The sequence below is a fragment of the Chelonoidis abingdonii genome, chromosome 1 (assembly GCF_003597395.2).
Source record: "Chelonoidis abingdonii isolate Lonesome George chromosome 1, CheloAbing_2.0, whole genome shotgun sequence".
Lineage (NCBI taxonomy): Eukaryota > Metazoa > Chordata > Testudines > Testudinidae > Chelonoidis > Chelonoidis abingdonii.
The window spans coordinates 44,912,125-44,926,493 of NC_133769.1; the positions used below are offsets into that span (position 1 = coordinate 44,912,125).

The 14,369-nt window shown below is 41.1% G+C and overlaps 1 protein-coding gene across 1 annotated transcript in view; it reads left to right on the plus strand.

Annotated features, from left to right (window-relative positions):
- SLC13A1 (solute carrier family 13 member 1) overlaps positions 1-9,316 on the plus strand; it is an 87,201-nt gene extending 77,885 nt beyond the window's left edge. The window contains exons 12-16 of the mRNA XM_032768830.1: positions 1,791-1,894; positions 4,122-4,231; positions 6,699-6,860; positions 8,399-8,536; positions 8,685-9,316. Coding sequence (XP_032624721.1) covers positions 1,791-1,894; positions 4,122-4,231; positions 6,699-6,860; positions 8,399-8,536; positions 8,685-8,828 — 658 coding nt within the window. The 3' untranslated portion in view covers positions 8,829-9,316. The remainder of the gene's footprint in view (positions 1-1,790; positions 1,895-4,121; positions 4,232-6,698; positions 6,861-8,398; positions 8,537-8,684) is intronic.
- Positions 9,317-14,369: the final 5,053 nt, after the last annotated feature.

The window sequence follows — 14,369 nt, forward strand, 5'->3', positions numbered from 1 at the left end:
TTGTATCCATGTATCATAAGTCAGGCAAATAAGTGCTTAAAAATCATATATTTCAATACACAGTGGTCTTTGGAAAACTACAGTTAAACACCCATGCCCATCATGTTAAACAGCAGTGACAGGTGCCGTTTTTTAATTCCAGCTCAGATATTGTTCTCCTTTTGAATCCATTTCTGTGTATGCAGTATTGTCCCAAGAGCAGATTTTCCAGGAATAATGGAATTGCATCTGAAAATCTAATTCTGTAACTTCACTATTGTTCACAGATGTGTCTGCTGCCTAGACATAGTAGTTGCAGGCATTATATCATTACAAGCCAAATCCTACATTCCAGTACAACTCCTAGTGAGTTCATACCCGAGTACAGAATAGGATCCTCCTATAAATGTCTGCTTGGAATACCAGGGAGCATGTGGCTGTACTAGGAACGGATGAAGCGGGAAGGTTGAGCAATATTGTCACATGAGTATTGTACATGTAGCCATAAGGGTATTGCAGTAGCAGTGGCATTAATGTGTCCCACATATTATTTCTAAAAATGATAGCCTGCAAAAACAAATCTTTTCCATGGGAGTAGACAACAGAACAAAAATATTTTTAAAGCACACTGCCAGCATTTATGGACCATTCCTCTTTTTACATCCTTAAGAAGCTAGCTAGTAGTGTTCCTTTCACACGAGAGTTTGTGGGACAAAATTAGTTTTAGAAGAACAATGAGGTGGTTTCAGTGCAATATTCATATTAAAATATCTTTGAGTTTCACTCAGCATTGTTAATAGATTTAGGATACCCTAGGTTGCGCTGTTGGATTATACAATGTTATAAAGTGTAACAAAGTGTGATGGTTTATTCCAAGGAAATAGCTAACATAATATAAAACCTAAGGGTCAAATTATTCCTGGAACATATAAACCAGGATAGGACCAAAAATATGTGGAAATGTGGCATGATGCTGGAAGGAAAAATACTTTGTATCAATCCAAAAATAAGGAGATCCCAAGGCCCTTTGCAAAAAAAAAAAATAAATACTAACAAGACATTGGCTCAGATCCATCTTGCTCAAGCAAAATTCTCATTCTACTTAATGGGAGTTTTGGCTGAGTGAGAAGTGCAGAACTGGACACAATGGACTATGCCTGAGAAGCACACAGCATAAATTGGGTGAGTATTTTTGTGTTAAGGTGGCATAAAGCTCACCTTTTCATTCTTCTGATCCTGGGCCTGCTCTGTGTTGAGCTGATCCCCTGTAGTAAACAGAGCAGTGGAAGGGCTACTCTAATTTGCACCACTTTCAAACAGTTCCAAGGAGCTGTGAATGCACCCAGAGATCAGTGCAGCACAGGGGCACCCCAGACTCTATGGTTATGCCTCCTATGGTGGCAGGAGAGAGGGGTTGTCATAAAAGGCTCCATGTTATCTCTAGATCATGAGAGGATCCCTCTTTGGGCAGGAATGATCTTCCTGGGACCAGTTACATTGGCTCTATTGCTAGATTCTACCACTGGGAGAAGTGCAGCGCAACTATATTACACCCAAGAATCTGGCCATTTTTTATTTTATTTATTTATTATTATTATTATTTTGTGAAAATGGGAACCTTTAAGTAACATATAACTGCAGATTTATAAACTTGACAGAATGTGACAAATTACTGTGCAGTCACACAGAGACCAAAAGCTTTAGTATTTATAATATTCTTCTTGTACACTATTTCTACAGAATATTATTTTTCTTGGAGCTGTATATCCTTTATTCTTTATTTACTAAAAATACATTTAATCTCTTCTTAGATACCCAGGCTTTGCTACAGATTCAACAGTTGCCTTATTAATTGGCCTCCTCTTCTTCATTATTCCAGCAAAAACTTTGTCTAGGACTTCAAATGGAGAAAACAGTTGGGTATATTTTCATTGGACTTTTGTTAGACTAAGGATTGTAATGACCTTATGTGAATATAATTCAGTATTTGGTCTAGGAACTCTATCAGGTATTTAAACCCAACAAGTACACTAGATTTTGTTAAATAAAAAGAAAAGTGGATAGGCGATGGAGATTGTTAGAAAAACCTGATAGAAATTGAAAAATGTTCATGATATCAATTCAAATAGTTTTTGTTCCCATTTAAACATCTCCCTGCAGTGCTAGAAACCAAAACACAAGAATATTGAGTTAGTGTATGAGATCTAGGGCTCATCTTCACTATCGGGCTTATTCAACCTAAATTACGTGACTCCATCTATGTGAATAATGTATCTGGAGTGGACGTAGCATAGGTTGACTTACCTCGGTGTCTTCACTGTGATGCATTGACGGGAGACGTTCTCTGGTCGATTTCCCTTACTCTTCTTGGGGAGCTGGAATACCAGAGTTGACTGGAGAGCACTCTGATGTCGATTTAGCATGTCTTCACTAGACCCACTAAATTGACACCCATTACATCAATTGCAGCAGTGTCAATCACCCTGATAGTGAAGACAAGCCTTCAGAAAGCAAAACTGACCTATGATGAGAAAGTGATACTGAGCTTCATTTCAGTGTCCAAACTGAGTGAAGACCAAATAGAACAAATTAAAAATAGCTGGATAAGTGGCGAGAAGTACATTTGATTGTTAAAAAATTCTTTGGGACAGATTTTGTTCAGTTTCATTCATGTAAATCCAGATTAACTCGAAGTCCATGTAACACTGAATGTTACTTTATATGTTATTGTTGCTATGGTACATAAACTAGCTCATGTGTTCAAAAAAAGGGTTCACTGATATGTGCATATATGGGCCGGATTCTCATTTACAGGGCCGGCGCTTCCATTAGGCGACCCTAGGCGGTCACCTAGGGTGCCAGGATTCGGGGGGGCGGCATTTTGTGCACTCCCCACAGGGCGCATGGGAGCTTCCAGTTCTGCTCCCATCACGCCGCCGAAGAAGGACCTTCTGCCGACCTGCTGCAGAAAACAGCGGCAGGCAATTGAGCAGCTCAATGACTGCCCCTGTCGCCTGCAGCATTTCAGCGGAGGACCCTTCTTCAGCGACGCGATGGGAGCGGAACCTGAAGCTCCCACACGCCCCGTGAGGAGCACACAAAATGCCGCCCCCTGAATTCTGCCTAGGATGCCAGAAACTCTGGTGCCGCTCCTGCTCATTTACAATTGGTGGCTTTAAATATGTTTGGCCATGGAAAGAGGTTTTAAAAAGGGCATAAATGGAAAGGAGCCTTGAAATTTATACTTGCTTTAAGGTCCCCTTACAGTGGTAGAGTTTGTAAAGTGTCTGTAGCATAAATGAGAATCAGAATTGTGTATATATACACTTTTCTAGGTAATAAGTGTGGGATTTTTTGTGGGGGTGTTACTGGTTTGCGGGGTTTTTTCTTTCCTCACTAAGGGGCTAATTCTGCCACCATCACAATGAGAGTACCTTAGCAGGAAATTAATTCCTTGCCAAGGAAATCAAGTGGTAGTACTTGCAGAGTAAGAACAGAATCAGTGTAAGGGCAGCAGAAGTTCACTCTAAGTAGACACGTGATCCAAAGCCCATTGAATTCAGTGGAAACCTTTCCGCTGACTTCAGTGGGCTTTGGATCAGACACTAGGGTTTGTTTCTTAACAAAATATTTTCAGCTCTTATTTAGACTAACCTTAGGAAAATATAAAATGGTGAATCAGTCTATTTTCATTCCATTCTCCTGTCTTAGAAAGTAATTTACCTAGATTAGAATATGACCTGAGCTTGAATTCTGTATGTACTCAAAACTCCTCCTGAAATCAGTGAATTTTTTAGATGAACAAGGAATACAAGATCAGACTCTAAATGTGTCTCAGTGAAGCCCAGAATTTACACTGCAATCCGTTTAAGTAGAGTAGCTATCTTGTTGTATTAATCCCATCAATATCTATCTTTCATAAGGGGGCAGCTTCTCAGCTGGTGTGAAGTATCATGGCTCCACTGAAGTTAATGGTGTAATGACAATTCAGACCTGCAAAGGGTCTTCCCCAGGAAGTTCAAGATGATGAGAAGAAAAGCCTTCTTAATTTGATGATAAAGATTTGCCTTTATATGTTTCACTTGCATATCTGGAGAGAAGTTATATCGAGAAGTCTTTTTAAAACTTCTTTTTTCCCCTAGCTATTTTTGATTACACTCCTCTGATTACTTGGAAGGAATTTCAGTCATGCATGCCCTGGGAGATAACGCTTCTTGTTGGTGGAGGTTTTGCACTGGCAGAGGGCTGCGAGGTAATGCAATTTCTACAAGATTCTGAACAATTAACGTGACCTGTGCCGAGAAAAACACAGCCTACCGGCATATTCAAGGTTATTCTGTCATTTTACAAGTGTGTCTTGCTAACCATTAAAGCTGGAACACTGAAATGCAGAGAAGATTCAAGAATATTCATATTGGGCACCAAAAAAAACAGATCCAAGCCTCAATTAACAGACTTCATAGATTTTATGCCTGAAGCTAGCAGCATCTAAGTCTTTGTGCACAGAAGTTTGACATAAAGACTTATTTGCTGAATTTCACTGTATATAAATGACTCCCAGTTAATCCAAATCCTTTGTTATCTGAACAGTTTGTATTTTTCTGCTGTTGAAAAAAAAATCTAAAGGCAAGCAATGAATTGGAGAAAAAATACAAATATTTTGGTCAGTAAAGTCATTTCAAAATCTTTTAATCCTGTCACAGTTTGTATTACTTGTTATTATTACTGTGGTAGCTGTTAGGAATCCAGAGATGGATTTAGAATTCCATTGTACTAGAAACACTCCAAACAAATAACATGACTCCAGAAAGCAGATTTGAATTTTGGTCTCCCACATCCTAAGTTTGGCAAGAAACTGTGAGTGAGACAGATTCTGGAGCGATGTGGATGTTAGGCTGAACATCTAGGATGAGAAAGCCCCAAGTTCAAGTCCTATTCCACTGGTTAATTAATTAATTATATACAGTAAAACAGCTTCAACCAGAGAGATTGACAGGTACCCATCCCAGTGGCTAAGCCAGACTTCCTATAGCGTAGGCTAGAGCTGAGTTTAAATCTCTTCTCAGCATCAGGTAGTGAGGAGAACTGAGCCTGGCTGCATGCCCCTACTACCAGGCTAAAAGTTATGAGAGTTCTGACTCCAGCCCAAAAAATTTAAAGGTTTCTCAGTTTAAACTATCCAGTGAAAACAAATTTGCAGATAGTGTCAGGTTGCCCAAAACTGCATTTTTCAGTGAATAAACTGTCTGCCAAAAAAATTCTTCCAGCTTTGTTCTGCCTGGGTGGAGCTCCCATGTAGAACACCACTGTTTTATCCCATAACTTAGGTGAGCAAGATTTGGCCCTAAAGGTTATCAAGTAACATAAGAACATAAGAATGGCATACTGGGTCGGAACAAAGGTCTGTCTAGCCCAGTATCCTGTCTTCTGACAGTGGCCAATGCCAGGTGCCCCAGAGGGAATGAACAGAACAGGTAATCATCAAGTGATCCATCCCCTGTCACCCATTCCCAGCTTCTAGCAAACAGAGGCTAGGGAAACCATCCCTGCCCATCCTGGCTAATAACCATTGATTGACCTATCCTCCATGAATTTATCTAGTTTTTTTTTGAGCAGACTTAAAACATTTGAGGTTAGGGTCATGGAGTCATAGACTTTAAGGTCAGAAGGGACCATTATGATCATCTAGTCTGACCTGCACAACGCAGGCCAGAGAATCTCACCCACCCACTCCTGCAGCAAACCCCTAACCTATGTCTGAGCCACTGAAGTCCTCAAATCATGGTTTGAAGACTTCAAGGTGCAGAGAATCCTCCAGCAAGTGACCTGTGCCCCGTGCTGCAGAGGAAAGTGAAAAACTCCAAGAGCCTCTGCCAATCTGCCCTTGAGGAAAATTCCTTCCCAACCCCAAATATGACGATCAGCTAAACCCTGGGCATGTGGACAAGACTCATCAGCCAGACACCCAAGAAAGAATTCTCTGTAGTAACTCAGATCCCACCCCATCTAATATCCCATCACAGACCATTGGGCATATTTACCGCTAATAGTCAAAGATCAAATTAATTGCCAAAATTAGGCTATCTCATCATACCATCCCCTCCATAAACTTATCAGACTTAGTCTTGAAGCCAGATATGTCTTTTGCCCCCACTTCTCCCCTTGGAAGGCTGTTCCAGAACTTCACTCCTCTGATAGTTAGAAACCTTTGTCTAATTTCAAGTCTAAACTTCTTGATGGCCAGTTTATATCCATTTGTTCTTGTATCCACATTGGTACTAAGCTTAAATAATTCCTCTCTCTCCCTAATATTTATCCCTCTGATATATTTATAAAGAGGAATCATATCCCCCCTCAACCTTCTTTTGGTTAGGCTAAAACAAGCCAAGCTCTTTGAGTCTCCATTCATAAGACAGGTTTTCCATTCCTCAGATCATCCTAGTAGCCCTTCTCTGTACCTATTCCAGGCTGTCTCTGTAAACATCTGTAAGTTATAAACATTGCAGTATAGTTTGTCCACTTGGCTTATAAGAAGAAATGCAATGTCTTGATATGAGAGCACTGCAATAAAAACACATGGTGGGATGAATTATATTTTATGATCTGTATTATCTCTAGCTATACAAATATGCCACATATTAATAAGTCAATAAACTTTATTAATACTGTGTTGTTTAATTTTTTCATTCAATAATTGTATAATCCTATTCCTTATTCAGGTTTCAAAACTATCAGCTTGGATAGGAAGCAAATTAACCCCTCTGGGATCATTACCGATGTGGTTGATTATCCTAATATCATCTCTGATTGTCACCTCAGTAACAGAAGTGGCCAGCAATCCAGCTACCATCACTATATTCTTGCCTATACTATCACCTTTGGTGAGTACTCTATCTAGGTCTGTTTTAACTTTCGTGTTCCTTGCTCTATCCAAGAAAAATACACTATGTAATTGTAATGTGTCTATAAACTCACACACACACACACACACCAAGCAGCTGCCAGTCATGGAGGCAGGCACCCACAGCTGCAACCAGTAGAGGAAACAAAGCCTGCTATAAAGGGGAGAGTACAGAGCCAGAAGGGGAGGTAGAAAGTCCTGGGATAGCAAAGGGGTGACGGTCCTGTTCCAGGCTGGCTTCAAGAAAAAGTAAGGAGATTGCAAGTCCTAAAATTGAAGGACTGATAGACCTAATTGAATGTGAGGGTCCAGGAACTGACCTGACTGATAAGCAAAGTAAGATGGTTCAGTCAGGAAAAGCTGAAACCCCTCAAGAGACCACCCCAAGAGACCATGATAATAATATATAATGGACTCTCAAAGCATGGATGCCATCAGCTTAAAAACCAAGCTGGTCAAAGAAATAGTTTAAAACAAACAAAAAGCAGGGGCGGCTCTAGGCTCCAGCATGCCGAAGCCGCGGGACTAGCGGACCGTCCGCAGGCACACCTGCAGGAGGTCCACCAAAACTGTGGGACTGGCGACCGGCAGAGTGCCCCCCGCAGCATGCCGCCCTGCTTGGGGCGGTGAAATGTCTAGAATTCCCCCTGACAAAAAACATGATTTTTAAAAAATCCCCAACAAGCTCTATTCTTGTTTTTCAAAATGGAAGTGTTTCAAAGAAAAATTCTGAGGGAGGGTTTTATCAAATTTGAAATTTTTTGAGAAAACATTTTGTTGAGAAATCAAAAGTCAAAATCTTTGACAAGCTCAGTCTGAAAAATAGTAGTAAGCCAACTGAGAGTTGCTGAATATGTATTTCCCACGTTCTCAATCACTTCTCCATCTCTCCCTGTCCTCCTGATCAAATACTGGGGCAATTGCATAAAGTTCATCCTCTCCTTCCTTTTACCATCTGCACCCTCTGTGTTCTCTACCCTCCCACTCTTCTTCCTCCTTTGTAACCTATTATATTCAACTCTCCATCTTCTCGTCTTGCCTGGCTCCTATATAATTATCTTCTTCTCCCACTGCTTCATTCACATTACTTAACTTCCTGAATCCCTTTGCTAACTTCCTGTCTTTTACCACATCCAAATTCAATCTCATTCCCTCTTTTTTAAAGCTCTTCCTTGAACTGTTGCACTGTATCTGTTAGATATGGAGGAGGTCTGTTAGAATGTAAATACTCTGATGCAGGGGCCCTTGTTTTATTCTGTGGTTAATAAAACACTCTGTTCTTACTATGCTAATATTTATTGACTATAATTACAATAAGTATTATAATATAATCAAGCTGGAATTACAATATTTTGTTACACAATATAAACAAATAAGTCATTCTTTCAAAAGGTTGTTTCTTTGTATGTGAACAAGTTATTCAGTTCATTCCTGCGCTCGTATTATTGTAGTAAATAAGCATTTGTAGGTATGTGTCCTACAAATCTGTTATTTCTCATTATCTTTATCATCTGGCAGGCTGAAGCTATTCATGTGAACCCACTTTATATTTTGATACCGACTACACTGTGTACTTCATTTGCATTCCTGCTTCCTGTAGCAAATCCACCCAATGCCATTGTATTTTCATATGGTCATTTGAAAGTTATTGACATGGTGAGTTATTAACAAAAATTCCATAACATCCAGGGTTGCTATTTGATAATCACACTTATGCTGATGTCTGATTTTTCCATTTTGGAAATTTTCTTCAGAATTGCTTAGTTTTTCTGACACCAACTTTTGATTTTTATTATTACTCTAGGTGAAAGCTGGCTTGGGTGTTAATATCATCGGAGTTGCTGTAGTTATGCTTGCTATCACGACATGGGCAGTGCCCCTGTTTAATCTTCAAACATATCCAAGTTGGGCACCAGATCTTTCCACTGTGAATAACACAGGGCCGTAAAAACTAACTGGCAAGGTTTTTGTGGGTTTTTTTACTCTTATTTGGTGAGTTTAGTAGAAATGCAAAATACACCACAATAATGATAGTGATCCATGTTACTTTGAAGTCCATATTTCCCAGTCCCAGGGATTGATGATCTGCTGTTCCTAATCAGGAATAATGTTATCCAAATATGGACTTTGCAAACACCATGAAGCTTGAATGTGTTTCTTATCCAGGTCGTCTTATTCAGATTTTAGTTGTAATGTTGAGTACCATCTGTGAATGTGCACATTCTTTACGAATGACAATTTGGCCCTATTCTTAGGGTCGTAAAATAACAGGAGCTATCTATTTTAACATTTTAAATGTAGAAATATTTGCTATTGGTCTGTAGAACACACTGTATTTTTGGTTGTTAGGGTTTGTTTGTTTTTTCAAGTCATAAAATTTTAGATGATGATGATGATGATTACAAATGAAAGGTCAGGTTGGGGATTGTCTGAACAATCCATTCACTGCCCTGTCCATAAATCTAATCTTGTAGGAAAAGTACAATCTGTGGAGAGCTGCCTGGGTATTTATACTACCGCTTTTCTGTCAACGTTTGTCTGGCCATCCCCTCACTATCTGCAGAGAAAATCATTTAGACCCCAGTTCAGGAAAGCAATTAAGCATTTATTTAAATCTATCCCTATTCAGGACTGTACTTAAGCCAGAGATTCTCACAACAAAACTTTTGGTGGCCTCAGAGTGCAGCCACCAACTCTTGCTGGTGGCCACGCTGATACTTTTTCCTAAAATACTAAATTAACTTTAGGAAAAACAAATAAATATGCATGTATGCACATCCGGATAATTGTAATTTATTCATGTAGGATTTTTTTGCAGACTCAATACAAATAATGCTGTGAAAAATTATATTTGTATGTTTGTTAATATCACTTTTCACAGGAAGTCCTGGCAAGGTAAGACCTGAATGGAGGGGTTGAGGGTGAGGCAGCAGAGGCCAGCGGTGATGGATGGGGGCTCCACCACCACGTGGTCGGAGGTGTGGGTCAGCACCTGGGGCTGTGGGTCTGTGCCCTGGCCCAGCACTCACTGGAGCCCAGGGTCATTCCCCCAGTTGTGTGGCCAGGGCCGGGACTCAGCGCCCAGGGCTGGGGATCAGCACCCACTGCCATGCAGCTGGCGGTTGGCACCTGGAGCTAGCACCTGTTGCTGTGTGACTGGGCTGAGGGTCAGCACCCAGAGTCAGAGCCTGGAGTCTGTGCCCGCTGCTGCACAGATGGGGCTAGGAATTAGTGTCCTGAGCCAGCACTCACTGGCACCAGGTGCTGCGCAACTGGACTGGAGGTCGACATCCAGAGCCAGCATCTACCGGAGCCTGGAGTTGGTGTCCACTGCTGTGTGACTGGGGCTGGGGATCGGTGCCCATGGCCTGCACCTGCTGGAACCCAGGGTCAACATCCAGGAAAAGTGCCTGGGGTCAGCGGCCAGGGCTGGGGGTCAGAGCATGTGGCCAGGGTTTGACTGCCAATAGGTTTGGGGCTGGCACTTGGAGTCTGCACCTGCTGTCGCACGGCCAGTGCTAAGGGTCAGCATCCAGAGCTAGCATCCGCCAGAGCACAAGACCAGCGCTGGGGATCTGCACCCAGGACGAGTAGCTGCTGGAGCTCAGGGTCAGTGCCTGGGGCCAGCATCCAGGCTAGGTTAGGGGGTTGGCACACAGATGGGGGTCAGCGCCTGGGGCCAGCAGCCACTGGTGGGATTGGGGGTTGGCATCATGTGGCCAGAGCGAGGGACCGGAGCCCATCGCCACGTGACCAGGGGTTGGAGTGTGCAGCCCCATGGCTGGAGCCCTAGTCTGCAGCCAGCCTCCCTAAGTCCCTGCCACCCAACCACCCCAGGGCTGAAGTCCGAGCCCAACTAAGCCTCCTTCCCCAGTAGAGAACTCACCTTGCTCCTTCACCGTTGTGCCCCACCTGTTTCTGGAGACATGCAGAGTGGTGCAACAGGGAGGAAGGGAGAAGGGGAGGGGCCATTGCTTTGCCACCCTCTCCATCACCGCCCAGGAAGCTGTCGTGACCACAGGGAAACCCCCTGGTGGTTGCATGCGGCCACGGTGGCCACATTTGAGAATCAGTGACTTAAGCATTTGCTTAAAGTTAAGGACATACTTTAGAGTTGTCCTGGATAGAGATGCTCTCCTGAATTGGAGCCTATAAGAGTGAAGAATGAACTAACAGAATAATTCTCTGCTCAGAACCTGTCAAAACAATAGATGCATTCTTTAGATTAATACACAGTATACAGTCCTGGCAAGTTAAAATGCAACTGTCTTTAACAAGTTGATATCCCCTTCAGGATAGGTACAATTTTAAGCTTCCTAGACTGTATTTAAGTTAGAAACATTAAAAAAAGCCCATGTGATTGAAGAGGAAGTTTGCAGTTAAAAGCTGTTTAGAGCTCATTTACATTGTTATAATGTGTTTTGCAGATTAAGAGCTAAAACATTCTCCTCTTATTGGGTTATATTAGTTAGTGAGTTATGTATACCATCATCCAAGTGTTAGACTCAAGTCTACATACCTGAGATCAGGTCCACTCTTGGGGCTGCCTTACAAACAATGTATGGGACGATAGGAGTGTCTTTTCCCCCTGGGAAACCTCACAAAAATAAGGTTTGTGTTTCTTCAGGTAATCCCAGGAAGCAAAATTTTACAAAGATATTTTCCTGGTAAATTTAAAGAAAGGGGGCATATTGTCTTCTGCCATGGAAAACATGAAGTAAGCAAACCTCTTGTGCCTTTGCCACAATGAATGTGCCATCCTTAGTTATCCATGGTTTGCAATCCAAAGGATATCTATTGTCTTACCTTATTCCTTATTGTCTAAGAGTCACACTGAGTGTTTTAATCTTGATATAGCAGCACTGATTGAAATTGTCATCTTGAATATGGCATTGTGGCCCACCAAGTTTGTCGGTCCCAGCATGCAATACTCTGTCAAATCAGAATGGATCTCCTTGCATGCTTGGGTACCTGTATTCTCTCCATCTTTATTAAAGAAAATGCTGACTGGTTACATTTTGCCAGCCCCTTAATAGTTAAGACAACTGTTTCACTATAAAACTGAGGTTTAGTTTGTACAGTAGAACTGTCAGCCTTACTGCTGTTTTATTTAGAGGCTTTTAATGCTTCCGTTGACAGCATACAAAAAAATCCAAGTAAACTAGAGACAGGTTTAAACATTTCAAGAAAGAATGCACTCTTAAAAATTATTTTTACCAGCAGATTGCATTTGAAGTGAATAGTTTGCAGGGCGAAGGACAGGGAAGTGAGAGTTGTACAGAAAATACAAACTGCAGTGATTTGTTCTATCTATTTTTGAATATTTTAAAGCGTGTAGCAGAGGATACTTCCCAATGCCTCCTGACATGCATTCCTCCTACTCTACCATGTTCTGGCTCTGGCTTGAAAGGGCCTTCAAAGAGTCCATGTTCTTTATGATTAGGCTTGGAAGGGTTAGATTTTTACTGGCAAATGTCAGTAAATATCGATTTCACTGTACACACACAAACTGAAGAAAAAATATTTTCATCAGTGATGATTGAAATTTACAGATAGCAAAATAACAAAAATGCTGCTTGAGAACTTATTAGTTTGATTTAAAGATATTTACCTTGTATATTTTGTCATGTGATTTCAGTTTCTGTTTTAGTGATTATAAAGCTTTAACTTTTTGAATCTCAATGTCTACTGTCATTAATCGTCTGAGCCTCCTAGTTTTCTGATCCTGCTATAATTTCCTGCAGGTGTGAAAATTTAAATAAACATTAAAAAAAACTTAAAACCCATAATTTTGAGCAATTGAAAATTTAAATTGAAAAAAATGCTTACAAATTAACAGATTGTATGTCAAAATTATAAAAAAAATAAAAATCAAATTCTGCCAAACTTATTTAATATAAGGTGTTTGTCTACATGATCACTAACCATGAGGGAATATCATACTTTGGATGATATGGAGGAGGTATTGGGTGCATTATGAAATACAGTCCTTATTTAACTTATAAAAATAGTAATATTTGCTGTATATTTTATATCAGTATTTTCAAAATGAAATGCAATGCTGTAAGTGAGTTGATTTTTATTCTTACCAATATTTTACTTATGATATTACATGATAGTCGTGACAGATAAAATGAGCACAATTTTCATTAAAAGAATGTTATCCTTTCATGAGTAAAGGAGTGGGTGGTTGAGTGAATGTGGGATTCCTGTGACTGAACCGCTGTTAAACTTAGGAAATTCCAAGACAACAGCTTTGTTAACATGGAACTAAGATTGTTCAGACATAACATTAACCTTTTTTGAAAAAGCTTTTAAAGAATTTTTCAGTTAAAATATATCAACGTTATGTGCAATGTGCCCAGCCATTTGATGGCGTCATCATCAGTCAGGTGGATAGCTGGTAGCCCGCTGTTGAAATAAGTTAGTGGGCACTCATCAAGGATATGCAACATAGTCTGAAATTCACTACAGCTGCATCGTGGGTCATTAGAAAAAGACCATTTAGTAAGATTGGCTGCACCATTACCATGTCCTGTTCAAAACCAGGTCAGAGATGACTTCAGGTGCCTTGGCAGATCAAAACCTTGTGGACAGATGGTTGGGTCAATGATAACAGAGTGATTAATAACTCTCATTGCTGATAGCTCGTTGAGCTAAGCACATTCCACTGTCATGTCCTGTGGTGGCATAAATGACCATGATGGCATCTAGAAGATAGGCAAGTTTGTGGGTGATTAAAGAGGTTTGCCTATAAAGGCAGGTTGCTACTGTCATGGATCTTGGCCAGCAGCATGACGGAGGCCTTCTCACGGTCAATATGGGGCAGTGCTGTGTTATTAAGTATCAGTAGCCATTGCAATGGAGTTGTCTGGTAACAATATGCAAATCTTTGTTAAGCTTTACGTCAACCAGCCTTGTGGGAGGCAAGCAACACCAGACACCAAACAGGAGCATAGTTCTTTGCTGTTGAATAGCAGGGGGCGAGGGCTGATGTTCTAAGCATCCAGACCAGGGGTGAATCCCAGGGTTGCTTGCGGCCCAAACAACACACAGTTGTGGCCCATGTGACATCCTTAGGGCCATACAGGTAGTGTATGTATTCTATGGACGCAGTCCACATAACACATAGAGAGCTGCATATGTGGTCCACAAAGGTAAGTAGATTGAAAACAACTGGTCTAGGTGCTCCCACTCCAAGCTGAACTGACCAGTTTTCCAAGCAGGTTGTTCCAAGTGCTGACTTGGCTGCTGTCTGCCTCATGTGGTTGTGGTACATTAATAGATTCATAGACTCTAGGATTCATAGACTCTAGGATTCATAGACTCTAGGACTGGAAGGGACCTCGAGAGGTCATCGAGTCCAGTCCCCTGTCCTCATGGCAGGACCAAATACTGTCTAGACCATCCCTGATAGACATTCATCTAACCTACTCTTAAATATCTCCAGAGATGGAGATTCCACAACCTCCCTAGGCAATTTATTCCA